Source organism: Saccostrea echinata, unplaced genomic scaffold (assembly GCF_033153115.1).
Source record: "Saccostrea echinata isolate AGI-Se365-2 ecotype Australia unplaced genomic scaffold, CSIRO_AGI_Sech_v1 ptg000023l, whole genome shotgun sequence".
NCBI lineage: Eukaryota > Metazoa > Mollusca > Bivalvia > Ostreida > Ostreidae > Saccostrea > Saccostrea echinata.
The window spans coordinates 9,808,867-9,823,782 of NW_026889772.1; the positions used below are offsets into that span (position 1 = coordinate 9,808,867).

Here is a 14,916-nt window from a genome sequence, read left to right on the forward strand (position 1 = left end):
GTGTCTTGATCCAGGTGATTTATGCTTCAGACCCATTGTAGGAGGACCAAACTCATCAACACAAAGACTGAGTCACTTATTGGATATACTTTTAAAACCATATTGTCAAAAAGTACCCAGCTTTGTAAGAGACGATCTGGATTTCATAAATCATTTACCTACTCAGATCACCTGTAACACAAAACTTGTCACTTTTGATGTCGTTAGTTTATATACTAATATTCCTACAGAATTAGGATTGGAAGCTGTAAAATTTTGGATGGAAAGTTATCCCGATATACTAAATGACAGATTCCAACAGAATTTTATTTTAGAAGCACTTAAATTAGTTCTAGAAAACAATTCATTTGCTTTTTCTGACCATCATTACCTTCAAACTAAGGGAACTGCAATGGGGATGAAAGTCGCACCTACCTATGCAACATTAACCTTAGGTTATTTAGAACATAAGTTACATGAACAATTATGTTCGTTGTGGGGAATAGAATATGCAAATAATATACAGTCTAAATGGAAAAGATTTTTAGACGACTGTTTTATCTTATGGGATGATGATGTCGACAAATTATCGGAGTTTTACGATCTACTAAACCAAATGAACTCGGATATCAAATTCACGATGGAAACAGATGATACGCAAATGCCATTTCTCGATGTTCTTATATCAAAAGATAATACCAGGTTAAATACGGATATATACTATAAGCCGACAGATACACACCAATATCTGCATTTCGGATCGTGCCATCCCCACCATACTAAAACGGCTATACCATATAATCTCGCAAGAAGGATCTGTACCATTGTGAGCAATATTAATACGAGGGATATCCGTTTGGAGGAATTAAAATTGTATTTATTGAGCCAAAAATACCCAGAGCAACTGGTAGATAATAGTATTATGAAAGCCAAGGAGTGTGATAGAACACAATTACTTTCAAACACACGACGTGCGAAGGACGGAGAAACTATACCCTTTGTTCACACGTACAATCCGAGAAATAAAAACATCAATTCAATTATGAATTAAATAGCTTACTTAGAGAGGATGAACAAACGAAAACTACATACAAAAACTGTCGTTTTATCAGCAGTAAACGTCAGCCCAAAAACCTTAAGAGAATACTTTGTTCCTCCCAATTCGCTGACCATAATTATACAGTGTCAAAGTGTACGGACCCTCGCTGCGGCACATGTGACTACATTACAGAAGGGACGAGTTATAGTTTTAACGGGCGTGAATTTAAAGTTAATGCCAACATGTCATGTGATACGACAGATGTCATATACGCCATCATATGTCCTGGATGCAAAGAATATTATATTGGTGAAACTGGCAACAGTCTCCGTGCCCGTGTACGTGTGCATAAGCAACACATCAGTACACCTGAATATAGACAAATGCAGTTAAGTGCACACCTGGAAACTTGTGGAAAAAAACGATTTAACATTTTCCCTTTTTATAAACTCAGATGTGCCAGTGATATCCAGAGACGGGAAAAAGAAAAACATTTTATTTGTATTCTAAAGCCAAAACTTAATAGTCTCTTATAAACTACCTATGATTTTCCCGAACTTTTTCATCATCATTGCAGTATTTTATCTATGACGTCACAATATAGACATTAAACGTTCCGCTTAGTTTAACGTCATAATCATTGTTACTATGTTACCGTTGTATACATTTTTGTAATGTAAAGCTTCTGAAGATTTTTAATGAAAGCGCTAAAGCTTTACGGAGGATTCTTGTGTTTTCTTTTTATATTTGTTTAATATTGTAATCCGATTACTGAGACTTTATTTCAATTTTGGATATATATATATATATATATATATATATATATATATATATATATATATATATATATATATATATATATATATATATATATATATATATATATATATATATAAATATCAGTCATACCTCTTCTTTCACAGTAAGCAGTTATATTTATCTGTTATGTGATCGGCATGTTGACGAAGTTAAAAAGTGAAGTGTAAAACAGGTAACTTTTTTCATTCCATCCACCCGTCCATTTTCTGGTTATCAAGGTAACGACTGATGTCCCAATCAGTACAGATCTAGCAACAAATAACTGACCTTCAAGTTTATTTTGGATAATAGTGGAAAAAGGACTGCTTATAACTTTTCTAAATAACCCGGTGTTGTTTTATACTGAATGCATACAGAATAAAATTGCGAAGCTCTGGTAGAAGAGGATATTTGGAAGGGGGCAATCTGATTAAAATCAGATCTTTGTTACGCTCCGAAATTCTGATGGTCGCTGTACAGCGTAACGAAGATCTGATTTTATCAGATTGAGGAAGGGGGCATCGATGTTCACACGGTGGCTATCTTATTTGCAGGGTGTGCTTTGACCTCTTTATCAATTCATTGGACACAGATATTGACATTTGAGTAATGAAAATGATATAAATGTTATCAAAAGTTTGCAGGTTACATATACAACTAATGTTGGTTTGTCAAATTGTCACAAGAAAATAACAGTATAATTATACTAATTGATATGACTATTATTACACTGTACTATATATGTAAAAGTGTATTTTAAAAAAAAAATGTTTATAATGTGTATTATTATCATAATTATGTCCATTAGTACTTCCTATTAAAAAAAGCCCGAAGGAAGCAATTTCGAAAAGGAGGGGGGGGCACAATTAAGCTTTTGACTTCCAAGGGGGAAGAAGTCACCAAACGTTTAATTTGAAGGGGAAACTACCGTAAATTAACAAAGTTTTCTAATGTATATTATATACTGGAAAAAATTATAGAGGGGCCATAACTGGGTGCATGTAAATTAGCTTTGTTTCCTATATAGTACTTAGTATTAACTTACAGTCAAAATTATCGGGGCACACCCCTACCCCCCCCCCCCCTTCCACGGTTCCACAGTCTGTAAAAGAACTTTTTTTTAAAAGTAGTATTTTCAATGGCAGATGTACGACTCTTCTGTACAGAAGCCCATTAAAGACTTATCAAAAAATATTAATGAATTGCCATATTTGTTAAAACGTAAATTTGTTATAACGAATCAAATTCAAAACTGTTATATCGAATTCGTAGGTATTTTTCACATTCGATTACACGAATTTTATTTCAACTTTGTTATAACAAATTAAAGAATTTGTTTAAACGAATATAATTCGTTTAATATAACAAGTTTAAAAATTGGTTTAAACGAATTTAATTCGTTATGGCAACTTTTTGAATTCATTATAACGAATTCAAAAATTTTGTATTTACACAAATATAAATATAATATATCAAATTCTCAAAAAAATTTTGCAACGAATTAAATTCATTAACAAATTCAACGATACGTTATATCGAATTAATATCGTTTGATATGTCCTAAATAGGCTTCTGCGGTGGCAGAGGATAGTTTTTTTTAATGCCAAACATGTGCCGAGGGGGTACACATACACATGCGATCCATAAAAACATGTACATGGGTACAGTTTTCCAGGGGCTAATTAATTACACTTCATATGCCCATGGCTCACAAATTATGTCAACAAATTACATGTAATCTGCCTATTGGAGTGCAAATGTACCAAAAATGCACCTGGGGACTCCCCAAATTTTGGCTTGTTTTTTCAAGATTTGGGCCTCATTCACACCCACACAACCCACACCCAGGCCCGAGCGAGCAGGATAAAACACCCAGTAGTCTGTAAATCAATGCATGCCCTAATAAAAATTCACCAATTGATATGGGGCCATTCACCTTCCCTCCGAGATACACACCTTCTTCTAAGGCCTACTGCTTTTCAGCTGAATTTCCTCTGCAACTGACCACGTGTCTTAGTTTCGCATTTACAACTCTGTATATGATAAGCGTCATAGTGACACCTACATGTTGCACATCATTTTTTTCAGCAAGCACTCTGCTACACTGCAAATGTGTCCCATAATTATTCTAATCATTTTTCTACATAAAATATCACATCAAACAGGGGATATCTCAATTTTTTAAGAAATTTGACCGGGTCTTTAGTACGAAACTATCCCCTGCCACCTTTAACTTTCAAAGTTTGCTTTTCAATTAAAATAACTTTCCATATTTAGAAAGTGCTATCATTTCTGAGTAAAAATATGCTTAATATGTCTTTTTTCAATGAAAAATAAAAAAGTTAGAGGCAAATAAGTGACCCCACCAATTGTCGGTCAACCACCTTAACCCCATATTCTTTGTGTTACTGCAAAAATGACCAACTCCTACAATCCAAAAGAAACTATTTCTTATCAAAACAGTGTTTAATGGTAACTTTGATCAATTTCAAATGCAGATACTTATAAAAAAAACTCAATAAGAATTGCATGCCTTGATGAAATGTACTCACATGTAACACATACTCTCCTATTTTTGATGTTTTGGGAAATCCCATTTTACCTCTTAATTGCTTGAATTTATACATCTATAGCTTGTTTGCAAAAAGAAAACCTAATCTATTTTTCAGGATATTTATTGTGATATACAAAAACCCCTCTTGCATCAAAGGTTCAAGAAGAAGTGTCCTGGAAATTGCAGTTATCTACCCTATCCCTCCAACCATTACCTGATTCTATTGAAAATATACTGTGGAAATCTGATTTTCCTGACTGTCCTTTTTCTGAGTATATTTCATTCAATTTCAACATGTCTGAATGATCAAATACATGCATTTGATTCCCCTGAATATCTAAAGTGATCATCCTGTCCTTACTTGGCATTTGTGAGTAAATTTCAGGTGCTTAGTAGAATCCAATAATTACATGAAAATGTACATATTTTTGATATTTTGTTCATTAAATATGCAAAAAGACCATCTGTTTTGTTATAATTTAAAGAAAAATATATAATCTATATGAAAATAATGAAAAGTTAAAGTTCTATCACATTATAGAAGACAAATGAGGGGGAAAATGAAGGGGAGGGGGTATTTTTTTTATGTAATCATCAATAGCAAAATGGGTCTAATTTGAAAAAAAATTAAAGCGCAGCAAATCTTTGAATAAATGTGGTTCTGTGAACTGATATTTTTGCATACTGACTCATTCTTTTTTCAAAATAATGATATTTAGTGAAATACATGTAAAAAAGAGTAAATTTATGTAATTTCAGTGATATCGCAATAATTAAGCCCCTTTAATTTTAATTAATACTAAGTAATTGCATCAAAATTTGATAAAATATATGTGACAGTGCCCAAACTATTATTTTCAAGCAAATAAATTTTTCTCAGAAAAAAATTGCCTTACTCTGTTAAGATTTGTTATGCTGATGCTTCAAACTCTTTGAAAATGTGTTACTCGGAGAGGTTTACCCCCCTTGTGTTTAGGTCTCTCTACCTAAATGAATAAGAGTCAAATGAAAGAAATATGGTGAGTTTTGAAAATGACATACATCAATAAACTTATTTACAGAAGAATTAGACTAAATTACATATTTCTGAAAATTGGTGTTTTCTTAAAGGTGGCAGAGTATAGTTTTTTTTAATGCCAAACATGTGCCGAGGGGGTACACATACACATGCGATCCATAAAAACATGTACATGGGTACAGTTTTCCAGGGGCTAATTAATTACACTTCATATGCCCATGGCTCACAAATTATGTCAACAAATTACATGTAATCTGCCTATTGGAGTGCAAATGTACCAAAAATGCACCTGGGGACTCCCCAAATTTTGGCTTGTTTTTTCAAGATTTGGGCCTCATTCACACCCACACAACCCACACCCAGGCCCGAGCGAGCAGGATAAAACACCCAGTAGTCTGTAAATCAATGCATGCGGGTCTTTAGTACGAAACTATCCCCTGCCACCTGTGCTCAGAGAGGGTATAGGCCCTACAGGCGAGCTAAAAACAAATTTACGTTTGTTTTGGTTCGGGATCGAGAAACAACAAATGAACATGGCCATCGGCCGTGTGAGAAATTGGCTTGTAAACTTGGCAACAAAGGTAGGGTGTAATTGAATAATATCGCCGTCAATTAGTTTTCTTGCTAAGTACACATTATGAAACAGGATTCCGTACCTTTTTCTTTTATGCAATCTTTATAATTCGTTGGTCAGATCTTGTTAGAGGCAAATTACAGTATGACATTTTACTTTTCAAAATCTTATCTGTTTAGAGAGAAAATAAAGGTCATAATTATTTTATTCACAATTAAATGACTTTCTGCAATCAAGTCATACTAAACACTATTTGCCAATCCTTTGAGTTTATGCCATTGTCCTTGCCCGAATTTCCTCGCTGACATAACTCTGCTGACAGATAATTTCGTTGTATCATAGGATACTGAATACAGGGCTTTATTTGGCAGAAAACTAAACAACTTGTGCTCTGGGGATCTTTTGGTGGAGTTAAGTGTAGAAAATACTCTTTTAATGCATAACTAGAGTAAAGCTCGTTGCAAAGCAACGAGTAGGTCTTCCGACGGACGTCAAACGTAATGTACTTGGAGTTTTTTTTCCCAATAAGATTAAAAATTTAGGCAAATTTATGAAAAAATTACACCTAAATTTTTTTTCCGACAACTTCCGGTTTCGAGTTGAACTTTTCCGACCGATAGATTGTCACTTTCCATTGATATCGAAAGTCACAAAGGCCAGAAAAAACCCTTAAATTTCATTTACAAGCATTTCATACTATTTCTAATGTTTTTAGAGGAAAAAATGCTTCATTTTTTCGACTACTTCCGGTTTACACCAGAAGTACTTCCAGTGGATTGTTTTTCATGTTGATTGATCATATGAACGTAAGTTCTATTTGCCTTTATTCAAAACTGTTCAATTTTTTAAAAAAATCACTAAATTAAAGACGCACAACACACTGGGGAGATAACTCTTGTTTGTGATTTCAATTAAATGTTTAACTTGATGTCAAATTTGACTTTTATAATAAAGCGTCAAAATGACGACCGAATCGATCCCGATGTAATTATAGAAAATGGGATTAGGGGCTTGATGCATCTTCGCTAGCCAAGGGTTTCTGATACGCTACTCTCCTCATAAGCCCTTGGCATACGGTGTTAAAAAAAGTTGGGATTTTTTTCTCAAGTTGTGATTGGAGTTGATCGACATCATTCGACCAATCAGAAATTGTTTTTTGTAAATGACAATATTTGCGTTCGGGATATATCTTGACTCTTTAATATCGGGAATGAAAAATGCAAGTAAACAACGATCCGTAAGATAACATGCCATTCTATGAATAGCTATATGGTGTCATCCAATATCTTAAGCTACGTGCAAAATATGTGATTAAGAATCTATACTGAAGATGTAGATTTGCATTTTAACATGTTTAATAACAAATTAACATAACTTAATACCTTCTTGTTAATTATTCTTTAAAAACATTATGTTTTTAAATACGCTTTTTATTTCTGTCGATGACGCAATCTGTGCGAACCTGGTAAGAATCATGATCACGTGACGAAAACAATCCCGTCTTTTGTCAGCACCGTATGCCAAGGGTTTATGAGGAGAGTAGCATATCAGAAACCCTTGGCTAGCGAAGATGGGGCTTGATGTGGTTTCTATAGAAATACCAAATCATATCCTTGATTATTTGCGCTTTTGATTTAAAATCCGCCCTTCCTCCATAAAAAGGGAAGAAAAGAAAGATTATGTCTTAAATTTCTTTAAATTTAAATGAAACTCGTATCCGTGATCAATATTAGCACAGTATTCTTTATCTTTTTATGATACATTGCTTTCTTTTGTTGCAGTTGGCTATGTAACATTCACATTACCAGACCACTGGCTTATCTTCAAATTAAGAATTAGCCATATAAATACTGTTTTCCTCTTAAGAAAAAAAAATGTTTTACAACCCGTTTCCACAAGTTCACTGATCAAAGAGGAACAACTCTAAAAATGTGGGAGATTTTCCCCCTCCCCTAGTTGAGTTATTTCCTCCTGTTTGTCGAACAGTTATGAAGACACTATGAATTCTGATGAACTTAGGAACTGAACACTATAATATATACTAAGTAAGTACTGAAAATGTAACAGAATTGTTTACTGAAATGGCCTGAATTCACGAATATCTTATATGCGACAAACTGGCCCTATCGGACCATCTAGATATACCATTGTCAACAATTTCAGTGCACATTTCCTCGAATCAAAACAAAACGTTTTATACATGTATCACTGTACATGAATATTTTGACACATGAATAATTTAAACATAGATAGAGAATTTACAGTTTGATAAATTGAAGCTAATGTAGACGAATACGAACTTTCCATTTTATCAATAGAAGCAACAGAAGGATGCATACAAGGGGGGGGGGAGGAGGAGGTACTTTTAGACCCCTCTCTTGTTTGAAATAAATAAGAAACAATATATTCCATTTACCAGACTGTTTACATAATAGAAGAGTTGAATTTTCAACATTGTGCGTTCACTTTCACTGAAAAATAATATTAAATTTCAGTGTAAGTTGAATTCATACGCAGGTATAAAATTAAATGCATGTCAACCATGTGTATGGACTACATATTGGACACGTGGACATAAAATCCTTAGAAAATAAGTTTTACTTTTATTCTAGTTGATAGTTTAACTCTTATTCTAGTTGTCAGAATTTAAATCTGCATGAATGAATTAATTAATTGGTACTTCAGGGATTTAAAAGATTAAATATATATCTCGAGGGTAACCTATGTTTCATCAAGCTCTAATGACTGCGTCCAAAAAAAAGGGGGGGGGGTGCTTCATCAAAAATTGCCTATACATCTGCATTTCAATGATTATGAACTGAAAAGTTTAAGAACTCTGATATATAATGTAAATAATTTTTTTAAAGCAAAAGATATTTTCTAGCTTGGAATTTTTCATGTGTATTTGTAGATCTAACAATGTTTTCTCCCACGTTTGAAAGACGCTTTAGAAACGGGACTTAAGGAGAAAGGGGGGGGGGGATTTTTTGCTATAAATTCAGAACGGCTCATTAAAAAAAAAATAAAAAAAATTATCAAGATTACTTTTGTAATTAGTTACATGAAAAAAGTATTTTTTCCAAAATTAAAGGATAGGTTTTTTTCTTAAAAAAAATATTAAAATTCAGATTTTAACAACCTTTTTATTCAAGTTTTGCAAAAAAAAAAAAAAAAAAAAAAAAATCTTTTGAAATCAAGTGTTTGAAATAAAGAGTTTGAAATCAAGAAAGAAAGATTTGGAAACATCAAGAATACCTAGTTTGGATGTAAATTTATCTAAATAAATGTACAATACTGTTTAATTTTTTTTTCTTACAGCCATTTGCCCAGATATGTACAGAACAAGGGTTGCTGGCTAATCAGCATAATCAGTTAAATCAGATTAGAACAAAGATGGTAGACCATAAAATGGCTCGGGATAACAAAAGGAGAAAAATACTTCAGGAACATGGCCCTGAGAGATTCCGTGTCAACATGGTCCGAAAAAGCAAAGCAATACCAAGAGAAATAAAAGTATGTGTTTATGTTTATTGTTAAGCAATAAAAATGTGTCCACAGATGAACAACTTTCCATTTTCTAATTTGTCACACTATCATATTTCAAGAGGATGAAATTAAGTTAGATTTGAAAGTTTGATATTTCTGGTAATGAAATGCAAAATGTCAGAACAGATATAATTTATTCAGTTCTTCAATGAATGATTATCAGTGGCTCAACAGTTTCAAAATAATTGTGGCAGTACCTTACAAGTTACTATTAAATAATGATCCAAATCATCAATAATGGGGTAATTTTTGTTTAAAAATCAAATGAATTACTTTTAATTATGTGCATATGGTAATAAATATTCAAAAAGTAATTAAAAATATTAGAATTTATCTCTAATTGCAAGACTTGTTTGTTCCTTCCAAAAAATGTTTTCTTGTTGCATTTCAGGAGCTTGCTGATAAGGAGATTAGACAGTTTCCACTAAACAGTGCGTACACTAGAATCCATAATAGGTGTATACTGACTTCACGTCCTCGTGCTGTGCTGAAAAGATGGCATGTCAGTCGAATTATGTTTCGCCATCTTGCGGATTACAATAAACTCTCAGGATTTACAAGATCGTCATGGTGATATTTAACTCATAATGAGATTGTGTATTATTACTCAATTTGTTAAAAAAATACAATTATACATGCATTAATAAAATATCATTTTATCGAAATTAGTTCGTCGTTTTTTACTTTGATCTTTCTAAATCATTAAAATATTGATAATGTAGATTACACTATTCTTGATAGTTCATTCCAGCAAATTTATTTGAGGAGACAACATACATAAGGCAATTAGACACTATGGTAATTATAATGGTACGATAGTAATTAGACCTGCCTTTATACTTGTATCCATGTAACAAGACAGATTTTGGATTGCACTTGCACAACAGGTCAGTATATACGGAATTAGTTATTTTAGAGTTCATGTATCGATTAGTCAGAGCAACTGGAAGCCATGTACAATGTATTTGTATGAAATTAGTTCGAAATTCTGACTCTACTTACTTTACTATGGTATTTCAGTAAACAATTTTCTAATTATGGTCATAGTTTTAAATTTTCATTCCATATACACAAAGATGTTAAATTGCTGATATTACAACACTTATCTTCCTTTCTCTTGCAAGGTCATAATTTTGGCTAGGAAGTAAAAATGTGTGCACAAAATACTAGTCTCTACTGATATAAATGTACATAGGACTATCACTAACCTAAATCATATTTTATTCAGTGAATGGGATGAGACAGCAGGCTAAGCCTACTTAAGCCCTCTTCCATTGTATACCAATATCTCTGCTTGGAGTTAAATCCAGGACCTTTAGCATAGTTCTAGTGTATCACTGATTAAAAATACATATATTAGTAGCACATGGTTGATCAAGCACTTTAGTTAATATTGGAAGCCAATTATCTAATATTAGTACACTGTCCTCCTGTGAGAGAGATGTGCCCCTGGTTTTCTGGTCTGTATGGCTATGCTAAGAATAACTTGAACAATAAAATAGAAGGCAATAATTTAAACTGTAATAGGAAAGGAGAAAATGTATGGCTGAACTGGGAATCGAACCCGGGACCCCTGCATCACTAGTCAGGTGCTCTACTGACTGCACTACCCAGGACGATATCCATGGCCCAAACCATTACAAAACAATAAAAGGCTTTCTTCGTTAATTTGTATGGGAGTGAACCAAGTGGCTTTAAAAATGGCTACCCAAATGAACCAAAAACAGATTTGTAGAAAAGCAGTAGATTTTTTAATAAATTCTGATTCTGATAGACCTCTGACGGAAACGCCCGAGATGATGCGATTGCGGAATCAGGATTTTTAAACATCTTCATTGGCCAGTTTCGCTTATTTTGCACTCCGGGATTTTTGAAAAAAAAATGTGTTGATCGACATCCAAATAAAATGATAATTAAATAGAGTGCCAAATATATCATGGGCGAAAATTTGTTTTATAAAAAGTGGTTTTTACAAATAGATCTATATATGTAGATAACCCTAAATAGCTAAAAATTTATTGGTTTTGTCTATAGCAGATGTTAATTTAGTTCTTAGCTGACATTAACTTACATGTATAAATAAATATAAAAGTCATGTAATTGTAACAAAATATTCCGAAGCTATCATTCATATTTATAGGACTGATAGTTGATTAAATTTCCTCTCATCAGTAAACATATATCCCCCTCCCCCGGAAATAGATAGAATGCTTCCCTTCAGAGGCGAAGTTTTCAATCATTTTTTTTGGGGGGGGGGATGCGTCAAAACGTCGATCGTATAAAAAAAAATTGACTATATAAAAATAATTTCAATTTTTAATCAGTACCCCATCTCTCATGCCAAAGGCTAAGTAAGATTTTCTGCTCACAATTTGTTCTCTGACTTCGATGTTGGCTTTCTCGGTGTAAGCATAATCGACGTTGTCGCTGTAAACCTGGTACTTGTAATTTTCTTATTCTTATCTTTTCATATAATCACTGGGTCAGTATTAACCAAACGTAGTTGATCAAATGAATGACCACATTCTCTTCCAACAGAAGATAATTAAGAAATACAAGTAGTAAAAATTGGAAAGGTCATTTGAAAAAATTATTCTCTAGGAACCTGTGGGCCGGAATGAGAAAACATACTTATAATATCTCCCTGAAATAGTAAAGATTTATTTTTTTTTTCAAATCAGAATGGGTGTTCAAAATTTAACATAGGAATTTATATCCCCCGCAAACGAAGTGTCTGGGCCGGGGGGGGGGGGGGGAGGGGGATTAGGAATCATATTGTCCGTCTGTCTGTCCGCTTGTCTAGCTGCCCGTTTGTTTCTTCAAGTTTGCTCAGGCTATGACTTTTTAGATTAACTGGAAGCTCATACTTGGTACAAACATTGCCAATGATCCTAGGGTGTGTCATGGTCTTGATCCAAGGTCATTCCAGCAAATTCAAGGTCAGTGGAGCAAGAATAAATCTTTTGTCCGAGCCATTTATTTGTAATTGAGAATCACTGGAAGCTCATACTTGATACAGAGATTGCTTGTGACAAAAAAGGTTTGCTTCGACTTTGACAAAGAAAATTGTATTATTACAATCTAGGCTGTAATTTTTTATGTTCGCACTTGGTACAAAGATTGCTTATGGTCCGCCGGTTTAGATGACTTAAAATAAGGTTATTTCAGCAAATTCAGGGTCACTGGCAGAAAAAGTTGTAAAATGCCTGTCTGGGATATGAATTTCTAAGGGGAAATGACTAGAATCTCTTTCTTAAAACAGAGGTTGTTTGAGATTGAGGGTTTGTCTTGAAACCAACCCAAGGTTATTCCGTCAAGTTCAAGGATACTGACAGAAAAAATTAACTTCTATTTCATGCTATGATTTAGTAATAGAAAATCACTGGAAGCTCTTACTTGAAACAGAGATTGCTTATGAATGGAGACTGTGTCATGACCTTGATCAAAGGTCTTTCTGGCAAGTTCAAGGTCACTTGCAGAGAAATAAAAAAAAACATGTCCAGACATAATTTTATTATTGTTTTTTTCCTACCGATTTTGTGCACGCGAGTTCTCGGAAACGGGTTGTTTGATTTTCAGGAAACTTTCAGGTCTGGTAGAAAATAAAAAAAAAAAACTAGATATATTTTTTATTTCGATGATCTCACTTCCGGTCCGGAGATTTCTGCGATTAGGTGATTTTTAGAGGGTCACTTTGTCCGCTCGTTTTCTAAAAAACGCTGTAAATGGGAACTTGATATTTTCAGCAATGATAGAACAATGTTCATAAATATGTACTAGGTAGTTCATTTTTCCCGGAAGTGCGGCACTTTGACGCTTGGTATGCTCCGAAAATAGTCTTATTGAGAATATCAAAATTTTTAGCATTTTTTTCAAGAATATCTCTTTAATTGTAAATATTTTGCAACAAGATATTGAAAAAAAGTTGTGCAGAATGGCAAGCACTTTCATTTGATATCAACAATTAGGGGCTGACCCCTAAAATAAGCGATCTACAGGAGCTGAAAGTGTTCGCAGGGGTAATAAGGAAGCATACAAAATATTCTACCTTGACTTAATCGGTGCTACATTATGACGTCATAGTAGGCGAGATGACGTCAATTTTAGAATACAAGTTTTCGTAATATTCGTATTTAGAGATGTAATTTAACTCTAGAAAATGAATAGAAACGTGTAAACATTAACAAAAATAAAATATTTTTATTTCGTTATGCTGTATCTGTCATTTTGATTAAAATCTACCACCGATGACGTCATATGTGTACTTCAAGTAACTTGGGAATTGATCATGTCGTGTAAAGAGAATTTGGCTAAGACGGCATGTACAAAGATACGTAAAATGGAGTTTTAAAGCAAATATCCTGAATATTTTGTGAAATTCATATGGAGTTCAGTTACTAAAACAGGTATGCTAATTTATTTTCATCGATTGTATTCTCTTCGAAGACAGTCAGCTATATACGTATCCCGGTCGGCCTTTCCTCTGTCATTTGTGACAAAAATAATGCAGCAGAACAACAATAAGCTGTATATTTCAAAACATAAGATTTGTACAGATGGAAAGTTTGCCTCCTAAAATACTTGGAAAGTGCTGCTAGAATCCCGAGTTAAGCATGGTTTTACGAAAAATCTCGGTTTATATGTATAAAATTCAAAACATCGGGTAAGGTTTCGTGCGAATGTGTGGAATTATTATTTTACTGACGGGACAGTGGGATTCTAGCAGCACTTTTTAGGCAAAATAGATGTTTTCCAACTATATTATTTACTCAAAGAAATTATTACACTTCGGGGTATTGTTGTTCTGTTAGCTTTTTTACTAAGGAAAATTTCGCTATTAATAGAAGTCACGTGATGCCGTGGTGGTGGTGCACGTCTTTGCGTTAGACACTCTTTTATCTTTATGCAATAGATAATAATAGTTTACATTTATCAGCGGTTTTGGTAAATTATCAAACTTAATTTTCTTTAAAAAGTCTAAATTTCCAGAGAATTGACTTATATGCTTCCTTAACATACCCGCGTTTTCTCAATATCTCCAAAACTATTGAGAATTTGTGATACATCAAAGAAGCAAAATTGTTCAAAATGACAAGTAGAAGTGAATAAGATTGTCGAAAGTCGTCAAATAACGTCACTTCCGGCCAAAACGGAAGTAGTCAGAAATGCATATTTTTGCCGTTTTCGACATGTTATTAGTTAATTTATGTAAACAGAAGCGTCCAACCAAATTTATCATCCCTCAACATCACTTCCGGTCAAACCGGAAGTAGCCAAAAATAGCTTATTTTGCAGGTTTTGATGCAAAATTGTAATATTAAAGTCACTGGAGACGTCTTAACTCATTCCTTTCTCTTGTTGACGTCACTTCCGGTCAAAACATGACGGAAGACCTATTCGTTGCTTTG

General features: G+C 33.5%; 1 protein-coding gene across 1 annotated transcript; it reads left to right on the plus strand.

The window, feature by feature from the left end:
* The first annotated feature begins 5,901 nt into the window (after positions 1-5,901).
* On the plus strand, positions 5,902-10,173 carry LOC133191439 (small ribosomal subunit protein uS14m-like). Its single transcript, XM_061327195.1, has 3 exons — positions 5,902-5,969; positions 9,281-9,475; positions 9,900-10,173. The coding sequence occupies exons 1-3, from the start codon at positions 5,916-5,918 to the stop codon at positions 10,080-10,082; spliced, it is 432 nt and encodes a 143-aa protein (XP_061183179.1). The 5' UTR covers positions 5,902-5,915; the 3' UTR covers positions 10,083-10,173.
* Positions 10,174-14,916: the final 4,743 nt, after the last annotated feature.

Excerpts from the sequence above, each read along its gene's own strand:
- LOC133191439 (XM_061327195.1), top strand. The coding sequence starts at position 5,916 with ATGAACATGGCCATCGGCCGTGTGAGAAATTGGCTTGTAAACTTGGCA. Across the intron at positions 5,970-9,280 it reads TTGTAAACTTGGCAACAAAG|CCATTTGCCCAGATATGTAC; the intron begins GTAGGGTGTAAT and ends TTTTTCTTACAG. Across the intron at positions 9,476-9,899 it reads CAATACCAAGAGAAATAAAA|GAGCTTGCTGATAAGGAGAT; the intron begins GTATGTGTTTAT and ends GTTGCATTTCAG.